The 23,428-nt window shown below is 38.4% G+C and overlaps 2 protein-coding genes across 4 annotated transcripts; both read left to right on the top strand.

The window, feature by feature from the left end:
* Positions 1–4,179: 4,179 nt before the first annotated feature.
* On the top strand, positions 4,180–11,446 carry entpd2b (ectonucleoside triphosphate diphosphohydrolase 2b). The gene is made up of 9 exons (XM_017493036.3): positions 4,180–4,481; positions 5,394–5,511; positions 7,341–7,491; positions 7,574–7,733; positions 7,866–8,093; positions 8,432–8,701; positions 8,925–9,044; positions 10,365–10,499; positions 10,756–11,446. The coding sequence occupies exons 1-9, from the start codon at positions 4,365–4,367 to the stop codon at positions 10,954–10,956; spliced, it is 1,500 nt and encodes a 499-aa protein (XP_017348525.1). The 5' UTR covers positions 4,180–4,364; the 3' UTR covers positions 10,957–11,446.
* A 1,487-nt stretch (positions 11,447–12,933) lies between these two features.
* LOC108279077 (SWI/SNF-related matrix-associated actin-dependent regulator of chromatin subfamily B member 1-A) lies at positions 12,934–23,089 on the top strand. Of its 3 annotated transcripts, none has more exons than XM_017493038.3 (9): positions 12,948–13,093; positions 14,082–14,193; positions 14,551–14,680; positions 14,788–14,925; positions 17,340–17,467; positions 17,596–17,762; positions 17,864–18,054; positions 22,541–22,672; positions 22,897–23,089. In XM_017493038.3, the coding sequence occupies exons 1-9, from the start codon at positions 12,950–12,952 to the stop codon at positions 22,934–22,936; spliced, it is 1,182 nt and encodes a 393-aa protein (XP_017348527.2). In that variant the 5' UTR covers positions 12,948–12,949; the 3' UTR covers positions 22,937–23,089. The 3 variants fall into 3 exon arrangements, with proteins under 3 accessions (XP_053543928.1, XP_017348527.2, XP_017348530.1); XM_017493041.3 differs by having other exon boundaries at positions 14,572–14,680; XM_053687953.1 differs by lacking the exons at positions 22,541–22,672; positions 22,897–23,089 and adding an exon at positions 21,953–22,528 and having other exon boundaries at positions 12,934–13,093.
* Positions 23,090–23,428: the final 339 nt, after the last annotated feature.

Here is a 23,428-nt window from a genome sequence, read left to right on the forward strand (position 1 = left end):
GTCTTACTTTTTTATCTGTTTATAGTTACATTTACTATTAATCTCTGTGAAATGTTTGAAAGTTAGTTCAACTGAGACCCTCAAAGTCTTCCATCCTGAAATCTTTTCTGTGTTGGAAAACTTGCTGTTACAAAGAGCTGACATTGGAGACTCCTTCCAAAAATGCTAAACATCTTTTCAAAGGAAACTCACATTAATGAGCACATTAATATAAACCTAATCAATGCCTTCTGACCAATCAGAATTGAGAATACAACAGCGCTGTGGTATACATTGTGGTGTAAGTAAAAAAAATGGTGTGTTCGCAGGTTGAGAGATCTCCAGGTCAACCTCCATTTGAAGATGGAAGAAAATGAGCATTGGCTGCCGACGCCTGTCTCATCTCCCCACACCAGCTGGCTGAAAAATTGTCTGCGGAATTGTGTGGGGCCTCGGACTGACGTGGAACATGCAGTTCACACTGATCATGCAACGCACCATTCATTTTGTTCCACAAAGCTTTTAATTGTGGCTTTACTTGTCACACTGGCTCTGGCTGTCATGGGGCTTTTGTTGTTCTGGAACTACCAGTGCATCTTTGTGTGGCACCTGTGCTATGAAGACGAGGAAATCTCCAGCACCTTTTTGGAGACAGATGAAGGGTACTGCAATGGAAGGAAATGTATCTAAAGCGCTCACTTAGATTATAGAGTAAAGAGTAAAACTATAAATGTCTTTGAACTTAATGAAAATGTAATGATGCATGATGGAAGTCTTATCAGGGATTTTACACCATTTCCTGTATGCTGCTGCTTACTTTTTTCGCTTTTGAAAACTTTTAAGTGTAGTTATGCAAGACAGCCTACTGATTCAATCTGTCTGTTTGTAATGACAATAATTCACTAAGTGTAGTTACTGTGGTCACAGTTTAGCCTTGCATTTATTGTAATCTTTCAGGCTTGCCTGCATTGTGTGCCTTGTATTAAAGTTTTTGAGATACAGATAAGTTAAAGCGATAACCAAAATAAAATTTTCATTCTAAGGCTGTTGAGCAACCACAAGCTACCAGAACAGATTCAGGGTGTGCCTTGGCATTGACACTACAAGTCTCTGGAACTGTACTGGAACAATGAACACTGTTCTCCCAAAAGATTTTAAAAGGTGCTGGAGAGTGCTGTCTATTGATTTGAACTGATCTGGTGACTGTGAAGGCCATAGCATGTGATTTTCATCATTTTCATCCTTATCAAACCTATCAAACCAAACCGCCCATCAGGATAGAAATATTTCATTATAGGTTCACCTGTGTTTACTTAAAGCTCTATGAAGTTGTATATAAAGCTTTGATTAAAAAAAAAAAAAAAAAAAGGTTAATGATTTTGGATTGCACGTCTGCCTAATAGAAACTTCTGTGCACCACAAGAGGGAGGTGATGACCAAAAGAAAAGCGTGTGAATTCTCTGGAATCATCTGTATTTCTGGATGTTCATAAAATGTGATCTTGTTCAATAATATGTGAATAAATATAATATTTGAAATAGCCAAATCAAAATCACGAATTTGTCAGTTTTGTCTTTCCCAGGCTGTTTAGAGGTAAAGACAGGATACAGACAGCCATGAAAACAGGAAATCACAAAACAAAAAGTGCAGAAGAGACCTCCCCAGGTGACGATAGTAAAAACTAGAAAAGAAGATATATTCAGTCTTATTCGGCCCGTGTTTCAGTCTTTGGGATGTCTTGCTTGAGGTCAGTACACAGTTAAATGGACCAGTGGAGGTAAAATGGCTCAAGCTTTGAATGGAAACTGCACTATTCAAGGGAATCTGTCTTTGTCAGTTTTGCTTTGGAGCAGAAGGAGTGGAAATCAAGACGCCTGAATACACTGAGCGGGGGAGATTGGCTCCCACACACCAGCACACACTGTGCCAAACAAGAACAGCTTAGACTTTGGATTCAACCCAACCACATCAATTCACTCTTTAAAACAGCGGAGGTATTTCAATGGATGACTAATCCAGGGGCTTTTTTTACAGCCTGCTCCATGACAATGCAAGATTATCAAACAGTATCTGATCAGATTCTGACATTTCAAATTCTAGCTAATTTAAGTAACAAAATTTAACTTCTGTTGATCATTTCTAACAAGATAATAATAAAAAAGAAAGAAAGAAAAAAAGTTAGAGGATGTGTTAAATGGGAGTGCCACACTTATTGTTAGTTCCCATGCTGTCGGTTTCTTTTATAGGCTACTGAAAAACCACAAAAACCTCATTTTTGAGGTTTTGTGGTAGCCTATAAAGAAACCAGAGCACCATATTACATAACTTAATGAAACCTCTTGCAAACTGCTGCACATTTCCAAACTTCTTTAGGCTGTTTTTTATTCAATTCACTTTAATAATTTTCTAAAGATTAATTTTGTTTCCCTGAATGCAACACGCTAAATACAGAAGTATGCTTCAGCATTATAGCCTTATTCAGACAGGATTCGTTTTACATGTAATTACTACCACTGCATCACTGTGATCTTAGTGTGTGAAAAAACACTTTCATTGTTAAATTCTTTTCAGAGCTCCATTGCCTGACAGTTGAAGACATGCAGAGCAACAAAAAACAAAAAAACAAAGATGACAGAACAACACTTACCTGTGTTATCGAACAGGAACGAACAAAACAGGTATAGACACCTATATATACAATGGATATAAAAAGTCTACACACGCCTGTTAAAACGGCAGGTTTTTGTGAATGTTAAAAAATAAATAAATAAATAAACTAAGATACATCAGGTTCGAACTTTTTCCACCTGCAAAAAAGCACATCACCAAAAGAACACCATCCATCCAGTGCAGCATGGTGGTGGAAGCGTCATTCTTTAGGGCTGCTTTTATTCAACCAGAACTGTGGCGTCTATCAACGTAAAGGGAATCATGAATAGCTACAAATACCAGTTGATTTTAGTGCAAAACCTTCAGGTGTCTGCTAGTAAGTTGACGATGAAAAGGAATCTCACTTTTCAGCATGACAATGACCCAAAGCATACATCTAAATCAACAAAGGAATGTTTTAACCAAAAGATCAATGTTTATGAATAACCTATCCAGAGACCAGACCTGAATCCATCTAAAAGTCTGTGGGGTGACCTGAAGTAGGCTGTGCACAGGAAGATGCCCTCACAATTTGATGGATCTCAAATGTTTTTGCAAGAAAGAGTGGGAAAATATTGCCAAGTCAAACTGTGCGACACTGATAGACTCTTAACCAAAAAGACTTGAGTGGTGTAATAAAATCTAAACCTGCTTCAACAAAGTATTAGTATAGGGGGGTGTGCATACTTATACAACCAGGTTGTTGCATGTTTTTTCTTTTCTAAAATGTTTCTGATTGTTTTTCACTTCATTTCTATACATTGTAATTTCACACTGTGGGTGGAAAAAGTTCTGACATGATTTATCATGGTTTCGTTTTTTGCATCACAAAAACCTACCGCTTTAACAGGGGTGTGTAGACTTTTTATTATATCCATTGTAGCTTCTACCGTTTGCCCTATGAGGATTTAATCACAAAAAATAATGACTAGGTTCAGCGGCTAGCGTTGCCGTCTCACAGCTCCAGGGTTCCTGATTCGATTCAAAGTTTTTCTGCACGAGTTGCTTTCATTTTGTTTGAGTAGGTTTTATCTGGGTTCTCTGGTTTCCTTCTACCTCCCAGAAAAATAACACCTCATGGTTGTAGGTGGACTGGTTACACTAAATCACCGCTAGGTGTGAATGTGTGTGCATGGTGCTCTGTGATTAACTTGTGTTCCATCCAGGATATATATACCCTAGAGCTATATCTATAGCTAAATTTAGACTTGCACATAATCTAAAATGTATATCTGGACATCATGCATGCATAAAAATAAACAAATAAAGACTACCTATTAACTGCAGCATAAACAGCCTATATAAAATGAAATTAATTAGATTCAATAAATGGTTCAAAATGACATTGCAAAAGAATTGTAATTATACTCGCTTTAGTTTATTACTTTTTTGTTCTTATTATCTAGCAATCTAATCCAATCCGATTCACTCAGACTTGAAATCGTTTTATTTTTTTAAAAAATGTATTGTTCAGGGCTGAGTTTCCCAAAAGCATCGCAAAGTTCAGTTCATCTTAACTGGGAGAGAGAGAGAGAGAGAGAGAGAGAGAGAGAGAGAGAGTGTTCAGTGTGATGCTTGCTCTACCATTTCACAGTGATCTTTGTGCTGCAATGCTGCTGGGAATCTCGGTTCAGGTTGTCTAATGTAACAGTCGTCGCGCTGAATAGGAAGGCAGTGCATGGTGCAGCATTAAGATCAGCCCAGATCCCCATTAGACTGTAAACTTTGGAGAGAAAATGGACAAACAGCGCAGTTGGATTGTTGCCTCGGCTGTGCTTCTGCTCTTCGCTGCTGTGGCTCTGCTCCTGCTCACTGTGCATGTGGAGGAGATCCAGGAACCTCCACAATATATGGTAATATCTTACTTAAATCATAAACTAACACTTTATATCTCTTCTCCTGCCCTTGATGCATTTCTTTTTCAGTAGAGTGACTTTTCAATAACTTTCTCACCGGTAATCATTTATGCCAGCTTCAGTTTGCTGATTAGTGACTTGCTGATTATTTTTATTTAATGCAACTACCAAAAAAAAAGCATCAATTTTGTCAGTGCAATTTGAGAGCATTTGGTATGGCTGATAATGTATGTAGTGCATCTTTGTAAATGTGAGAAAGAATAAATATGCTTATTTATGTCTCTGGTCCATCACTTGACCCTTTATTGAGCGGCCTATTGTCCTACTTTAGCTTCTCTTCTCTACATATTTTTCTTTTTTAACGATTCAGTGAGCTTTTATTGTTAAATTCTTTTTAGAGTTCCATTGACTCACATTTAAACACATGCAGAATAAAAAAAATAATAAAAAAACCCCAAAGATGACAGAACATCTTTTTTTTTTTACTTAAACATCATTTAGTGATTGAAATATATTCAAATTAGTTTGATAGAAGAAAAGAAAACATGTAGATATGGTACTGCTATGGATCTGGGAACCAAACAAAGCGTTCTTTTATACAGTGGTGAGAAAACAGTTGAGGATACTTGCATTTCCGATGGAAACCTCCCAGTGGAGTACAGCTGTTTGGCCTACATACTCATATTAGGCTGTAAATGCATCTGTTACGTTACATCTGTCTTGCATGTCCCTTTATCCTATATTTCTTAGAATGGCCAGTCTTTTGGGATGAGATTCGGACTCACGTGCCAAAACTGAAGGAATGATGCATAATGATAGAATAGAAAGAAAGAATAATATGTGACTTATAAGCAGAATTGTAGCTCATAACTGATTATTAACATGCTCTCCCTCTTTGCCTCGTGACAGTATGGGATTGTGCTGGATGCTGGTTCCTCTCACACGTCCATATACGTATACAGATGGCCGGCGGACAAACAGAACGGCACGGGCGTGGTAACCCAGCACAGCGAATGCAAGGTGAAAGGTCAGCGAATGCAGCGTATTCTCTCATTGGGCGAAGGACATGAGTACTTAAGGGGAATGCAGTTTGTAGGCAAATAATCCACAGTGGCTTGGTGTGATATGATATGACCACCCCGGAGCTAATTATTTTCTAATAACAGCACATCCTGAAGTGTTTTATTCATCTGTTACTACAGTAATTTGCCAATGATTACAAGGTTAAATTTATGTCAAATGAATGTGTCAGACTTAAAAAAACATCTAATTATAGTTTTATATGTTTAATGTTGTTGAAACAAGTTATCAGCTACTGTATAAACAATCTAACTCTCACCAGCCTCTCATTTTTTTCCTCTTAACTGAAGTTAATAAGACAAAAAAGCACATCCTGTCATGATAAAGAGAAACCAGAAAGTGTGAAGAGGAAAATTACTGACTGTTACAACGCACTGACAATGGAGACTCCTTCCATAAATGTGTAAATAAACGTCTCCTTCCAGAAAGCTTCACCGTATCAAGTATGACACTTTTTCTTTATTAGCTCCTTTTTACCAGAGGCCAAAAAAATGGAGTTTCTGCCTGTTTTGGGGGTGCCCATGTTCGGCATTGTATTGATTTGTGATGTCACAGTCCACAGTAGTGGTTAATGGCTCATATGAAAAGAGACACTCAGGGCTTTAAAAACTTGCAGTTTCTTGTAAGTAGTTCTATTTTTACCTAGCCTACTAGGTTTGAAGAGGGGTGAATTGTTTGCCCAGCAATTGGCTGACACCCCTCCCATTTCCAATCGCCCTGTTCCCCAGCAGCTAAACACAGAGTCATGATACTCTTGTTGTATATAAAATATACATGAAATAAACACGAGGGAGACCTAGTATGAGTAATATGTAATCTTATTGAGAATTCACTGGGCTGGTGGACTGTATGAACAGATGTTCACCTAAGACACACACACACACACACACACACACACACACACACACACACACACACACACACACACACACACAGAGGCCTGGTGTGTATGCAGAAAACAGAAATTAATCTGTTTCATATTCTGTTTCATATTCTGTTTCATGAAAAACTCTTATAGGGTACTGTACATGCAAGCACTATAAACAAAAAAAAAGAAATGTAGAACAAATATAAAATTTACTCATAATGTAGAGATGGTGTGTTTGAAAGTGTCCATTCTCAACGAAAATCCAGACACAGTGACAGAGACATGGTCAGGTTATTGTCAAAGAGTGAAACAAAACAAAATATATTCGGAGCCAAGCCGTACCTGCAAAATAAGGGTTAACATGTCCTGGGACAGCTAACTCTAAACATATTGGTGTCTGGGCCATCCTGACCCTAAGAAAACCGTATAAACAGAAGAGCTCCAGCTCTGTTTTTTGAGATCGCATTTTGGGACGTCTCAAACTGTGGGGATCTCGTGTGGTGGAACGGAACGAATAAACCTGGACCCTTGCTTCTTCTCACTCACGGCTGGTGTCTTATTTTTCTTGCTCCAATTGAATATGTGAGTATCTGTTTCTATATTAAGTGTCTTCAGGTAATAGGCAAAATTTGAGCCAGCACTCTACACACAGAAACCCAACAGTGACTAATCTTATAACAGCCATGCGTTGATAAAAGAATTAATTTGTTTCTACTGATTGAAAATGTCCGATAAGTCAATTTCCATTCCCATGCCGGAATGGAACAGTGTACTGTAAGAAAGGGTTAAATAACAACACATTTTTAATCCGTTTATAATTAGCATACAATTACGTAGGGAGTCTGCTTTCAATTACTCTTCAATTACTATAGAAATGATCTATTAATTGGCACTGTTTTTGGCTACAGGAGGAGGGATTTCTAGCTATGCAGGTCAGCAGGGGGCTGCAGGCCGCAGTCTGGAAACATGTCTCAAACAAGCCATGGTGGACATTCCCCAAGCACGGCATCACCTCACACCTGTGTACCTGGGAGCTACGGCAGGCATGAGGCTTCTGAAGTGTGTTCTGAGCGACAACCGTATTGTTCTCTGTTGAAAAGGATATTAGAATTTCTTGTTATTATTTTTTTTTGTCTTTCAGCATCTCCAGCCCTGAGAAATCAAAGCAGGTTCTTCAGGAAGTGGGACAAACAATCAAATCCTTTCCTTTCAAATTTCAAGGAGCGAAAATCTTGAGTGGGAAGGAGGAGGGAGCTTACGGATGGGTCACTGTCAACTATCTGCTAGAAAACTTCATCAAGGTTCATCTGATTGTTAGAAATTCCATCCATGGTTACTGTGCATCATTATGTTTTGTTTCTAATTGCTCTCACATGTGCAACCAGTGCCCTCTAGTGGTCTAGGAAGATTTTTCATTTTGTTTCTCCAATCAGTATGGCTTTGTAGGCCGGTGGTTAAACCCAGGCAGACAGACGGTTGGTGCGCTGGACTTAGGAGGAGCGTCCACTCAGATCACGTTTGTCAACCAGGATGAAGTGGAGGATCCAGAGAACAGCATGACTTTGCGTCTCTACGGCCAAGACTATTCTCTGTACACACACAGCTACCTGTGCTATGGAGCAATTGAGGTTCTGCGCAAGCTCTTGGCCCACCTCATTACGGTACAAGCTAGCTTGAAGACCATTTAAATTCTCTTTCATTATATAGTACACTGTTTTAGACCTCTAAATGTCTGTCCTTGTTCTGTATTATCAGTTGATAATCTCACCCTGAACTGCTGCTGTAATCGTAAAGACTGTCCTGTAATCATCCCATGAGTCACAACCTGCTCATACCGAACAATTCAACACACTTAGTACTGTTTGTCTTTACTCTTCTACACCTGTATACTGAAAGTCATTCTTATGGGTGTATAAAAACTCTTTACACACTGCAGCTTAAACAGTCAAGGATGCTTTTGTCATTGATTCAGTCTACTTTGCGCATGTGTTTTTTCAAGACCCAGGACAGCAGCGACACCGTGCACCATCCGTGCTACCCATCAGACCACAGAGAGGACCTGTACCTGCAACAAGTGTTTGAATCTCCATGCACTAAATCACAGCGTCCTGCGTTATATAAGCCTGAGATGTTAATGATCGTTCAAGGCACAGGCAACTATCAGCACTGTCTGAGGAACATATCTGAGATCTTCTCCTTCCAGAACTGTCTGTTCTCCCAGTGCTCCTTTGATGGCGTCTTCCAACCCAACACCAGTGGAAGCTTCATGGTACAGTATGTGATGGTTTCACTTGAAATTACAGTAAATTTAGCTTTTTTTCAGTATATATATATATATATATATATATATATATATATATATATATATATATATATATATATATATATATATATATATTTTTTTAAACACTTGTTTTATGTGTAGAAAGTCATTTTTGTGCATGATACATTTTATTTTTGTGTGTGTGATATTTTATGCTTTTCTCTTTTAGGCTTTTTCAGCCTTCTTCTTCACTCACAGCTTTCTGAAGAAGAGCACCGGCATCTACATCAGCACCCCGGTTCAGCTCCAACAGGCCGCTCAGACTGTGTGTAATATGACCCTCGTGAAGGTACCAGTGAGTGAGTGTGTCAGAGTACATTGTCAAGTTATTGTCGCTGACATTTAAGTTAGGAGAATAAAACACAACTGGACATGCTGTTTTAGGAAAATAATCAATGATGGAGGGGTGCACAGTGGCTTAGTGGTTAGCATGTTCGCCTCACATCTCCAGGGTTGGGGGTTTGATTCCCACCGTGGCCCTGTGTGTGCGGAGTTTGCATTTTCTCCCCGTGCTGCGGGGGTTTCCTCCCCCAGTCCAAAGACATGCACGGTAGGCTGATTGGCATGTCCAAAGTATGAATGGGTGTGTGAGTGTGTATGTGAGTGCCCTGCGATGGATTGGCACCCTGTCCAGGGTGTACCCCGCCTTGTGCCTGATGCTCCCTGGGATAGGCTCCAGGTTCCCCGTGACCCTGAATAGGATAAGCAGTATAGAAGATGGATGGATGGATGAATGATGGTGTGGTACACTGTGGCTTGAGACAAAAAAGAATTACTGTTACTACACCAAAGTTCATTATTTTCCTACAGCAGCACATCCTGGAGTGATTTTATTTCCATTATACCAAAGCCATTTACCATCACTTACCATTTTTTATTCATTAAAGAACAATGCCATTTTTTAAATCCGTTTACAGTTACATTTAATGTTGTGGAATGTCCTGGACACAACTTGCCATGTTACCAAGAAACCGGAAAGCATCAAAGTCCCTCATCCTAAAGACTTTCCCTTGCTGGAACATTTATAGTTATAGCTTTGCAGTGGAGACTTCTTCCATAAATGCTAGTTTTCGCAGAGAAAACGTATCAAAACTGTAATCAATGATTACACATGTTTTTTAATCTATTTATGTAGAGTGTACATCATACAAGCCCCTGTGAATGAGTTACCATGACTTATTAGAATGAGTACGTTGATGTAAACCTGTCAGAGCTACTGTTATACAAAATTGAACTGACCAATCAGAATTGAGTATTTACTGTAACAGGACTGTGGTATAAGAGGTCTTGCTGATATTTACTGTACCTTGATTTTACGTTTATTACCTGTGAAATTAGTCTGAATGCATCTATTATTCACCATGATTGCTCACTACCTAGGGTATAACATAGTGCCTTTGTAGTCACACTTTTTATTAAACATGAAATAAGACCTGTCTTTTTATTTCTTATCATATAAATGTCTCTGTACTGCACACTCCAGTGGAAAAGTGTTTCATGTCTCTCTTGGGGAAAGACATTTCTATCTAAACAGAACTAAGCCGGCGAAACGAACTGTTTAATGAATTCTTTTAATCCTGCACACATTAATACGTTTTCTTCACATTAGATGTCTAAGGATTTTCCAGAACAGAAGTCATACCTGAGGGACTACTGTGCACTTGCTGTGTACATCCAGGTTCTTATGCTGAGGGGCTACCACTTCGACGATAACTCCTTCCCCAGAATTTCCTTTCAGAAAAAGGTGAGCTCACCGTTACAGTTCACAGGAGCTTTCGAAATGTAACTCTCATCTTAATAAATAACTAAATCAAATTTAACCATTTAATCTCTCAGGATATGTGAGTGGGCTTAGATTTATATTCCTCATTCCTTCCTTAGTTACTAATACATTAATAGTAGTTGATGAATAATGTGTTTATGATGAATACCTGAATAATAAGCTGTGTGTGTGTGTGTGTGTGTGTGTGTGTGTGTGTGTGTGTGTGTGTGTGTGTCAGGCCGGGGACTCCTCTCTGGGCTGGTCGTTGGGTTACATGCTAAGCATGAGCAGTATGTTACCTGAGGAGAATGTAAATTCGAGAAGAGCCCTGCATCCTGGAGCCTGGATCTCCCTACTGCTTCTCCTAGCACTCCTCATCAGCACCATGCTCATCTTCATTGTTCTCCAAGTCTGCCATAAGACGAGGAGTAATGTCTGACCATGACCAATGGGGGGCGTATAAGGATTGCGACTGCTCCCCATTTAGAAATTGGAGATAATTAGAAATAATTAAATAAGACTTTCTAACCTCATAGTAAAAGCAAAACAACTAAAAGTAACTAGACATTTTTAACCACATGAGGCATTTGTTTTGGTCTCTTGGATTTGTGTGACTGAATTAAAGAAAGTAAAGTTAGATTAAAAAACACTAAAACTTGTTATAAACTGTAAAAAAAAAAAATATATATATATATATATATATATATATATATATATATATATATATATATAAACTATTATTAAATGTTTAACTATTTAACTATTATCTTACTGATCTTACATTTATTTTAAAATTGAGGATTAACCTTTTAAGACCCTTTTCTCAGCATCTGAGAGAAAGTGAAAACCAAGCCACAAAATTTCATTCATGACATTTGTAAGCACACAAATAAAATCTACATCATTTACATGTGATTTGATTAACACAACTGTAGTGGGGGTTTTTTTGTTGTTGGTTTTTTTTTAAATATATATATATAGTTTTGGGTTTTAAGAAAAAGATTTAACCTGGATTAAATCAAAGTTCATTTATTTATCCAATTTAAGCTTTGTTGAAGACATTGTTAATCCTGCCCAGATTTATATTGCAGCTGAGGAGGTTGAAATTGCTGAAATGGTAGTATATCCAAGATGGACTGCTGTTCCTCAAAGGAATTATTATTTTGTTGTTGTTGTTGTTGCTGCTGCTAGTTTTCACACAAAATGTGTTCACGTTAAATCAACACTAATATTAGTCCTATAAAAGTATGAGTAATTAAACATTAGATTTTTTTTTTTTACTGCATGATCACTTATTTGTTATTAATATGTAAGACTTATCATGGAAGATGACCATGCCAACTTTACACTCATGCTTATTCCAGTTGATTTGCTACATGTTACGTACTTTTGAGGCAACGGCATGAAGGCATTCGTATCACTGCTATGAAAATGTAAAGATTTCGTAAAGAGATAATGCAAAAGGTTCAACGTTCCAACTTTATTGGATAACAAACGTATCGCAGTAGGATATAATAATGGTCTTGAACGTTTAACTGTTTAAAAAATGTGTTAACCCTTCTCAAGCAACAATCTCTCTCTCTCTCACAAAGTTTGTTTTCTGACAATTGGTGCACTTAATGAATAACAGGATATAGAATGAGATAATACATAGAATTAAAAAATGTAAACAAAAAAAGCACATGCTAACGGTATGAGGAGGTTAACTACATTCTAATAATTTGTAAACACAATTTTAATTAATAATGAATATTTTGGGGTGTACTTTATAGGTGCTCTTGTAAGTCAACATCACAGTATCACTGAAACAAAGAAACAAACAAACAAACAAAAACGCAGTATTTCTTCTTCTAAAGATCATCAGGAAATTCAGATGATGCAACTCCCTGCTGTGGATTTCATGTGTTCAAGTAGTACATTATGCACAACTTACATGGATGACTCTTGGAAAGGGATGTTTCCAGCATGAGATGTTAATTGGATTAAAAAAAGGAACGCAAAAAAATAATAAAGTATTGAAATATTTTAACGACTGTTACACATTTTAAGGTAAAGTGTAGTTAAAGTGGGTGGGGACAGGTGCTGTAGAATGTGTAGGTTTTTTTTTTTTATTAATGCCTTAAATTATTTATCTAAAACATGCACATTTAAAGTATTTGACCTTTATTTTAGACTCATATTTGTAGATGGATCAGTGGGGCACACACAGGACCCGTAAACTTCGCAAAGCATACCTCATAATAATGAGGTTTTAAGTAAAGTTATTAACCTGTTTGAAAGACCAAATAACATTTAGAAGTATGTTTTTGTGAAGTTCCAGTGTTACAAAACATTTAAAACAAACATTGAATTGTATCGTTATCGTTAAGCCTTTAAGAAATGATCGAGACTGTCCATAGTACCCGTTGTTCCTAGTGTTTACGTGCCTTTGTATGCGCAGAAACATGCGCAGTAACATGCGCAGTGGGCTGTATTGTGTCTGTCTTCTAAAGATGGCGTTGAGTAAAACATTCGGTCAAAAGCCGATAAAATTTCAACTCGAAGAAGATGGCGATTTTTACATGATAGGCTCTGAGGTACGCGTTTAGTTTTTAAATGAAATTCCCTAATACACGCGTGTGAACTAAACATTGTTGTAGTTATCAGTTTAGACGGAGAACATCTCGTTATTGTGAGTGTGTTGATGCTTAGCATGCTAACTAGCATGCTAGTTAGGATGTAGCATCTGACGCGTCCACAATGAATGAATGAATGAATGGATGCGAAACAGTGAATTTATTTAAACAATTACGCAGTTAGGCGTTATTATGTTATATTTATTGTCATAACCTCGACCAAACCCTTTTGTTATATTGTGCGTGTTGTAATTAATCCTTGTGCTGTTTAGCACGAAGTGGCTACAAACGACAAGAATCCTTGTCTGTACAAGGCCCTGAATTTTAAGAAAAACTCCTCTGAGACACATTAAATATGTATATATTGAAATATTTCTGATATATCGAGCTATTCTGGTGATAATTGATAGGTTGGTGATGTATTATTGTTGTATATGTGAGAAGTTAGCGGTTGTGTCCCGCGGTGACGTCACACGGGGGACATTGCAAGAGCTGTTACAGTGCCATTTAACAGGATGCCATTGTACAGGTTTTGTTTGCTCAGACTGCTTTTCTCACTCATTATTGTTCAGAAATGTTCTCTGACTTATTAAAGAGAACCCCAAGTAAGAAACAGTGGTCATGCCGGTGTCCCAGAATGCAGTGCGGCAGTGCGGCTTGACTAGACAGCAGTCTGCGAGATGATGAGGAATGAAGTCGATCAGTTAAAGCAAATGAGAGTTTACAAATTAGGAGGTGAGAGAACCGGACACACTATAGGACTAAAGTGCCACCGCATCGTTCTCTTTACGTAGAGATAAAGCAGCCGTTTACATCGTCTCGTCCTGATTTCCACTCGTTCTATTCTACGGTCTCTAGCTTGTTACGCCTGCTGGATTTAGTGTATCATGACTGTACGTGGCAATAAAAGGACATAACCGTTTCATCTTGCTTGGCATGCTTTCTCCAGGTTGGAAATTATTTGCGTATGTTCAGAGGTTCGCTGTACAAAAGGTACCCATCATTGTGGCGCAGACTCGCTTCGGTAGAGGAGAGGAAAAAGATCGCCGCATCGTCACACGGTAAGTGATTCGCTGGCCTTTATGTTTGAAAGTACACCATTTAAAAAGTTTTGCTTATAGTCCAGAAAGCAGTTGTGAACAATCCGTCTACCTTCCGTTCAACTGAGTAATTCTTGACGTCGAAGATCGTGTTACGCAGGATGTGCGTGCATTTTTAATCTGCAGTTTAGCGATCATGAGATAAACATGAGCCGAACCGTGTTTTTGTTTTAAATCCGATGCACGTCGAACGGAGGATACACGGATCACAAACCTACTAGTAATCTAGCAGTCTCACGAACGCACGCTCAATATCCAGGAAAGGCGTTTAGTCCTGCTTCTGGACAGCAGTTTGTGCAGTGTTTTATTTTGTGTTAGATCATGGTTACACAACTTTAGCCACCAGTGTGACTCTGCTGAAGGCGTCTGAGTGTGAAGAGATCTTTGAGGGCAATGATGAGAAGTACAAGGCAGTGTCCATCAGCACAGAACCTCCAGCCTACCTCAGGTAAAGAGCCAGCAGAAAATATTATGCACATCGTACGGTGTTTATTTAAAAAAAATTTTTAACTCAATATCACGTCATCATAAATGAGTTCTTGATTATCTTACCAGGGAACAGAAGGCCAAGAGGAACAGTCAGTGGGTCCCCACACTCCCCAACAGTTCACACCACCTGGACGCTGTGCCTTGTTCCACCACCATCAACCGAAACCGCATGGGACGCGACAAGAAAAGGACCTTCCCCCTGTGGTGAGATGCGTCCCTCATTACGAAAAAATTACGGTTCTACAGTTATTCTATAGCTTTTTTTTTTTTGGTCGTTCACTTTAAACATCTTTATTAACATTACATCATCTCTCTTTTCCCAAGTCCATATAGGTTTTAGTTTTTTTGTAATTAACACTTTTATTGATTCACAAGTTAACACAAAGAGACAAACAACACATATAATGAATCAAACTATTTTAACATAAATCCCCACTATAACCCCTCCCCCTACCAACCTCCCACCCCACCCTTGTCCCCCCACGAACACCCCCGTGGTCAATAGAATATAAACTCACATATCCAAAAAAATAAAATAATAATAAAAAAAATACACACAATTTAAAAAAAAAAAGAAAGGAAAATACAAGAATCAAGTATAATCATAGACTAAACTCTAAATTATACTCTCCACCGCCCCTCCTCGAGAGTCCACCAAAAACGCCAAATAACTGCTCCATTTCTTCCTGAAGGAATTCCCAACTCACATCTTTCTGTTCGACCCCTCCTCAAAGGCAGCCACCCTCTCCACACACCACTCTGGAAACGAGGGCGCTCCATCTGATTTCCATCCCCTTAAAATAACCTGCCTACCAATCATCACACTGGTCAAAACCCAATCTTTTTTGTACCTATCCTCCAATTTTGTGACCTCCCCATCTCCCAAAATACAGTGTCTAGGGCAGAACAAGATCTGAGTGTTCAACACCTCACATACAAAGCTCTGCACCTTCAACCAAAATTCTTGGATCTTACGACACCCACAAAAAAAACATGGGTGGTGTCTCCATCTTCTGAATGGCATCGCCAGCAGGTGGGTGTGTCTTTAAGACCGAGCCTATACCATTCTATAGCTTTTTAGCTATACAAATGATTTTTTTTTTTACATAAGGAATAAAACACTTTGGGATGTGCTGATTATCGTGAATTATTTTCATAAAACAGTACACCCTGTTCTTTTATTTCACTTATACCACAGCAATTAGCCACCATTATTTTGTAATTGTAAATTATTAAAGAACGACACATACTTTTTATCCATTTATAGTTACGTTAAATGTTGTGGAACATCATAATAGCTATAAATGTATAAAGTCGTTCCTTCATCAGCCTCTGTCCTGAAGTTAAAGACAAAAAAATATATAAATAGTGGTGCTGAAAAACTTACGGATTCTTACAAGAGTTCTGTCACTGGGGACTCCTTGCGTAAATGCTAAGTAAACATGTCCTTATAGAAAACATCACCCGCCAACGATTATTCATTTTTATATCGTCTGGGTAGCATTTCTTTATTAGCATGGTATATTATAAGTCCATCTAGGATTTATTATTTTGTTTTTTGTTTTTGTGATCGTTGTGGCCAAAAACACTCGATTTTGCTGCTGCTATTTTGAAGAGGAAAAAAAAAAGAGAAGAAATTTCATACTTTTTTTTTGCTGAAACTACTTGAATTGGTGACATCGCAATCGTATGAAATAAATTTTCGCAGTGGTCTTTGGTAAACGTGACCGTTTAGCTGTACTCGTGTTCGACGGACGTGAAGCAGGCTTTGTCTGAACGCGCGTCGTGATGACATCACGTGACTCGTTTCAGCCCTGACCTGTGGAAAATCTGCGGTAATTTTGAACAAATTGCAAGCTCCTCCGTATATCGCGGCGTTTGCTTGATTAGGTTTTGCGTTCATTTCTGCAATCACGAAATCCTAGGCTCCTTTATGGGAACCAAGTCATTGACCTGGTCCCAGTGTGCACCCTTCCTCCTCTTGGTGAGTTGTATTAGGCAGACAGATTAATAGCTTGGATTGGACGTGTTTGTGCGCCTAGATCTACTCGGGTCACGTTGTTTATCAGCGGCTAGCTCATTTTCTGCTGATGCTTAAAAAAAATAGTGCCCTATTCTAGACAAAACTGTTTCTGTTATAAAAGTGTGACCCAGCATTCTCCTCTACTCCCAATTTTTACTCATTTTACTTGGCCAGACAGCTATTTTTTATCCTCATGTGTTTAAAAAAAAAAAAAAAAAAAAGTAGATTCCTGAGATCTTAACGTTCACTTGTACTTGCTCAGTTTTGGACCCCCCCCAATGAATTTTGTAAATGAACTCTCTCTACAAAGTATGGTGTTTACTTTCATGTACTGTCACTGCTAATGAACCAAAAGGCTCTCTAGTTCTTCGTGGACTTGAAAGTGTACACTGTCAGAAGTTATTTGATGATGTGTCTTCTCCTCTGCTGTTCTCTTCATACAGAGCCCGCATGGCCATGTAGTGATGATGCAGAAGGTCTTATGACTGCCTGTTGAGATCCAAAACTCTGATTTAAAGCTTTTGAATATAAACAATGTAATTCACATGTGGTGTGTGTAGGTGTTGAAGGGCTCCTCTCCTCTTATCTTTTGCAGTTTCGATGACCACGACCCAGCGGTGATCCATGAAAACGCCTCACAGACAGAGGTTCTGGTTCCCATCCGATTGGACATGGAGATAGACGGCCAGAAGCTCCGAGACGCCTTCACCTGGAATATGAACGGTAGCTCTGCAGAACATTTCCAAGCGCATTCTGTTAAAGGAAAATAATAAGTATGATGTAGCAAATGGCTGATTTTTTACACTCGTAACGCACACAATATCAATTCCTCTCAATCCTCTCGGTTCCAGAGAAGCTGATGACGCCGGAGATGTTTGCAGAGATATTGTGTGACGATTTGGACCTGAACCCACTGACATTCGTCCCAGCCATCGCCTCCGCCATCCGGCAGCAGATAGAGTCCTACCCTACTGACAGCATCCTAGACGAACAGACCGATCAGAGAGTCATCATCAAGGTAGGACTCGATCCGTTTCCCTATGTGCAAGTTATTAAGTTAAAAACTGGAGAAATTGTATAATATAGAATGTCACATACTGCACATGTTTGCATCGCTAGCTGAACATACACGTGGGAAACATTTCCCTGGTGGACCAGTTCGAGTGGGACATGTCCGAGAAGGAGAACTCTCCAGAAACGTTTGCGCTGAAGCTGTGCTCTGAGCTCGGTCTCGGAGGAGAGTTCGTCACCACCATCGCCTACAGCATCCGCGGCCAGCTCAGCTGGCATCAGAGGACGTACGCCTTCAGGTGAGACGCACGCCGTTCATGTACACGTCACTTATTTCTAATGCAAAAAAGAAGAAAAGCCACAATGAGACATGTCACTGAGGGCTATACCATAAAGCAAGCTCAACATTTGTCAAGTTTTCTTAAACATTATAAATGCATGCTAAAAGTAGCTGTAGGGCATGTTTTATTAGCTCTGTTTAACGTTTTCGATCATACAGAGGACTGTCACCTGACACTCAGATTTGACTGGTCAATAATTGGCTAGTAAATTCGGACCTAACCAGCGTTTATACAGTTTAACGTTGGAGTACACAACTACGAGTTCTCACCCAAAACTTGCCAATATTGCCTCACAACCCCGGAAGCCCCGCCCACTTTCCCCCCTGATTTTTGTGACTTTTCAACTTAAAAGATGTGCTGACGTGGCCCTCACTTTCTGTTAAGGTAAATGCAGAATGTTTAAAGTTTGTTAGCAGTTAGCTAACATTAGACAAGTGTATATAGTTAACATCCCCCCCTTACCCCCACTATATTTATCAGGGTTGCCTGTGAAGATGGTCAAAAACACCACTTTTCCTGCCAAAAGAGAGAGAAGCTGAAAATCAACTGAAAATTTACTTTTTTTTTTAATAGTGATGTGTCAAATGTAACAGTTTACAAGTAATTGTAATGATATTTCGAAAGTGATTAAAAAAAAATCAACTCAGACAGGTTTAAACAGCCCGTCATGGTAGAAACTGGAGTGTATGCGTATATACAGGGATTTACAGTAACCACCAGGCACTTCAGGGGTTTGGGGGGTCTCAAATCGAAAATTCTCCACATTCAGAGATATTTACTAATCCAGAAGACTGGTATGTCAGTAGGTTTAAAGGCTACATGAGAAGTTTTTAATACAAATACTAACTGTAACAGGAAAACGTTTTAGTAGTACTAGTATAGAACAGTACATAACATGATGATGCACAACGTTAGTTACGGACACAGTGTCGATCTGTGCTATACTGACCCCGATATTTACGTTTGTAGTGTATTACACTACACATACGTATCTCTTTCATTTCTGAGGACTCACATGGGTGCTGCTCCAAATTACCGCAAGCAGCCATTTTGCATACGTATGGTTAAAGTGCACCTATTATGGTTTTTCGAATATTACCTTTCATGTAGTGTGTTATAGAGCTGTTTGCGAATGTAAAAAAACGTTTGCAATGTTTCAAAAATCAAAGCGCAAGACAAACTGAGTTATTGACACCCAAAAGAAAGAATCGATTCTGAACAGCTGAAACGAATCGTTAGTGATTCCAGACTTTACTTCCTGTACTAACCTATGTAGGTTTATAACCTATTATAGGTTTATACGGTAGCGGGCATTTCCTTTTCGACACACACTGACAACCTTAGACCAATCACAGCAGACTGGGACGTCTGACCAATCACAGCAGAGTATGCTCTCTGAAAGGAGGAGTTTAGAACGAATCATTGAGCGAGTCGTTTGTGACCAGGGTAATGCTGCAGTTTAAATTATGAGCATGTTAAAGTGTTTAGACCTCAGATGTGTGTAAATCTATTGTATGAGAGCTTTAAAACAAAATTAGACACTTTTAAAAACCATTATAGGTGCGCCCTAAAACCACGTACAATTGATTCCTGTATGTATACGTTCACTCCGGTTTCTAACTTATACAAGTGATTTTTGAAAATACATTATCGAAAACGTACAGCAGGACTACACTATTATAAGCAGAACGTTTGAAAGAGCGAATAAGGAATGAGCCTCCAAGCACCATGAAACATTCAGTGATTTAGAACAGGAAGGGTTTAGGATCTAGCTGCTTCCACTCATCATTCTTTCAGTCACTAGTTAAACACTAATGCTTTTTTAATGGCTCAGATCATAGGCAAGCTGCTAATGATGCCCAGGCCTCACCAGAATGACCTTCTCGCAGAAATTTTAGAAGGCAAAATAAATGTGTATTTATTTCCATGTAAATTATACTGATGTGTCCTCTTTAAGCTTCGGATACACAGATGTAGAAAGGAAAAGAAGATCTTTCATGTCTGTGGTTTTTCTCTTTTCCAGTTATTCTGTGGAAACGGCTCGTTTTTTTTCCCCCCAGCCTATAGATGAAACGTCATTGTGAGCAGAAATAGTTTTTTTTTTTTTTTTTTTTTTTAGTTTATATATATATATATATATATACTTTCTGTGTTATGATTTAATAGGGATCAGACTTTGCCAAGGCAGCGCTGCATAATTGATTCCATAGACGTGTTAAACCTGTTTTTATTTATTTTTTATAGGGGAAACATTTGAGCATAACGTAGCGGATGCATGACGTTTAAAATAGGAGCATCTTGAGGTTTTGTTCTGTCATATTTCCATGTAATTTTGGTCTCCAACAAAAACAACTAGGCTTAATACTGTATATTCACTGCTCATTCCATTTTGTGCATCACAACATAGAACCAGAGAGCTGTAATTTATTTAAGAACCGATTCATTTGTTATCCCCTTGTTTGGTAGTGTCCTGAATTGTTTATTAATGCCACAAACCGCACATTTGTGCACACAAATACACATGCGCGCGTCCTGTTTACAGCGAATAGTAAACAGGACAGTCTTCCTTGTGTTACTACACATTATGGCTGCAACAAACGATTATTTTTATGCCGTAGTTCCCCCTATTGGTATTTTCGCAGAGCACGGTTTGCCTTACAGTCAGCATTGCTTTGATTTTCGTCATTAATCATGGAATACGTCTACTACATTGCTGTCATTTCGTGTCGTCTGTTCTTTAGCGTGGAATCGTACGCTAGGCTTACGTTACGTTGCGGTGCGCGTTGGTATTGGAGCGATATTTACAAGCACGGTATTGTTTCAAATAATTGAGTAATCTTAACAATTAACTTAATTTTTGTCATTTAAATCACAAAAAACAATTGGACAAAAAGAAATAACGTCAACTTTAAACATAAATGTATCCCTTTATTGAAGTTGTATTAAACTAACACATGGTCGTGGACCTTACCAATAATCTTAACGAGGAAAAAGAGGTTAATAAGGATATTAAGCTATCTGTTGCCTCTAACTTACACAATAAGGTTGAAACAGTTTCTTGCCATGTCACGAGTTAGGTTCTTGAACGCTCAGTGTTCAGCAATCCCTTCACGTTCTTTTTCACAACTCCACTTTGAAAAGGGTACGAAATCGCAGATTTGGCAAATTCAGTATGCACATACTCCTTACATTATTATTATTCATTTTAAACGATGCATGCTAATGAATTTTCCTAATCGACTTACTCGATTGTGTTGGCTAATCGTTGCAGCCATACTACACAACAGTTCATTCTTTCCATTATGTACAGTGTGAACACTACAGCTGAGTCACTAACAGATTTACTGTTTACAAATTTGCATTTTTTTTTTTCTTTCCCTTCACAGCTGATTTTATTTTAATATTGTGCTATTAGTATGGTAACATTCTGCATGTACCATCATGTTGCTTTTGCTTTTATGAGGTGTTCACACCGAGTGCCTTCAATTGTTTTGTTTTGTTCTGTTTTGTGGTGGTGGTGTTTTTTGTATGCTGTATGATTTTAGTATCTTTAGATCAGTGGCCAGAGAGAAAAGCCCAGGAAAATGTGATGGGACGATTTAGTGTAGTAGCTTTGGGTTATTTTCATGTATGTTAACTTCATGTAAAAAGTCTGTAGGGTGTATCCAGTTGAGAGCCGGACCATTAGTGATGCACCTTGTTATTGTTGGGTTGCTTTTTGGGGTAAATTTTAGACTATGTGATGAATAGGTTCTCAAGTGGATGCATCTTTAACATCTATTTTAACATCATCATTGCTTTTTTGCTTTGCTATAATCTTCTAATTGTTTGCTTCTCCCACTGTCTGTTCCAATAGGTCTGATTTCAGGTCAATATACTTCAAAATTCTTTGACCTTCTCTCCCTCCTTACCCCCACTACGTTTACCCCCACTTCCACCTTCATGCCCTGGGAAGCTGAGTACCCTCATCTCTTCTTTATTTTGATCTTGAGCTTTTGCAGGGCTCGTTCCTAAAGGTTTCTACAGTAAAATTGCTTTTTAACAGGACACCAGTGCAAAATGGTGGATCTTTTTATAAAGCTAATTATAAGATATATATATATATGTTTACAATGACATTATTTAAGAGTAACACCAAGGTTTGCTTGAGTGATTCCTTGTCATGTCTGCTGCATGTGCTGAAGTGATATATATAATTAATTCAGTCTTTTAGTTTATCTGTATTTTTGTGCATGATGCATCAGATTATTTAATGTACATACCAAGTAGACATTGAATAATAATAATAATTATAATAATAATAATTTAAAGGCATTTCTGCAGATCTTCATCACTACTATGCCTTAAGGGTGACCAGTGGAAATATCATTTCCTCCAACATGCAGTCATGATCAAGCACGTCCGTACTGACTTCCTGTGACCGCGATGTTGTTCTTTTCCGTAGTGAGAACCCCTTGCCGACTGTAGAGATTGCCATTCGGAACACGGGCGATGCCGATCAGTGGTGCCCCCTGCTGGAAACGCTGACAGATGCAGAGATGGAAAAGAAGATCAGAGATCAGGACAGAAACACAAGGTGCGATACAGAGAGAGGAAATGGATTGTGTGTTTGGAAATAACTTCGTTTATCATCTCATAACATCATCTCTTATTATTCACGAAAAATTGTTTATCGTGCAATTTACAATCTTTGGCTATATACGCTGCTAATATTTATTATATATTCATTGGCGTGCTGTTTTAGACTTCCAGTTTTCCTCGAAGCCTCACCGAACAGTTTTGTTTTTGTCGTGTTCCCAGGCGCATGCGGCGACTTGCCAACACCGCCCCCGCCTGGTAGAGTGGAGAAACGTTTCGATCCACCACTCGATAAGCTTTACGGCATCAGAGCCGCTGGATCATCACTGGGACATTTCTGACTTTGTGTTAAGGCGTACTGTGTATTTGACTTGCTTTTTTTTTTTTTTTTTTTATAAATAAACTATTACTAATATGCTGGTTCTTCCTTTTTTTTGTATGTTCATTTATACTGGAATTCTTGTCACGTATTATCACTTATAAAAAAAATTAATAATTACACATGCAGATATCCTATATGATTTTCAGACTATTCTTGGCCAGTTCTTTCTGAACTCGTATTTTGACGTGTAGATTACAAACAATAATGTACATGTGGAATATTGTGCTTTGGATTTATGAGTTTGATTGATTTTCTCTGAGATTCTGCAAGACAAATCACAGGTTTATATTCATACACTTATTGTATTATTTTCTTGTAAAGTTTCAGCTGATAGTTTTTACTTTGGGGGGGCAGCCATTGAACACCCAACTA

Source organism: Ictalurus punctatus, chromosome 18, assembly GCF_001660625.3.
Source record: "Ictalurus punctatus breed USDA103 chromosome 18, Coco_2.0, whole genome shotgun sequence".
Taxonomy (NCBI): Eukaryota; Metazoa; Chordata; class Actinopteri; order Siluriformes; family Ictaluridae; genus Ictalurus; species Ictalurus punctatus.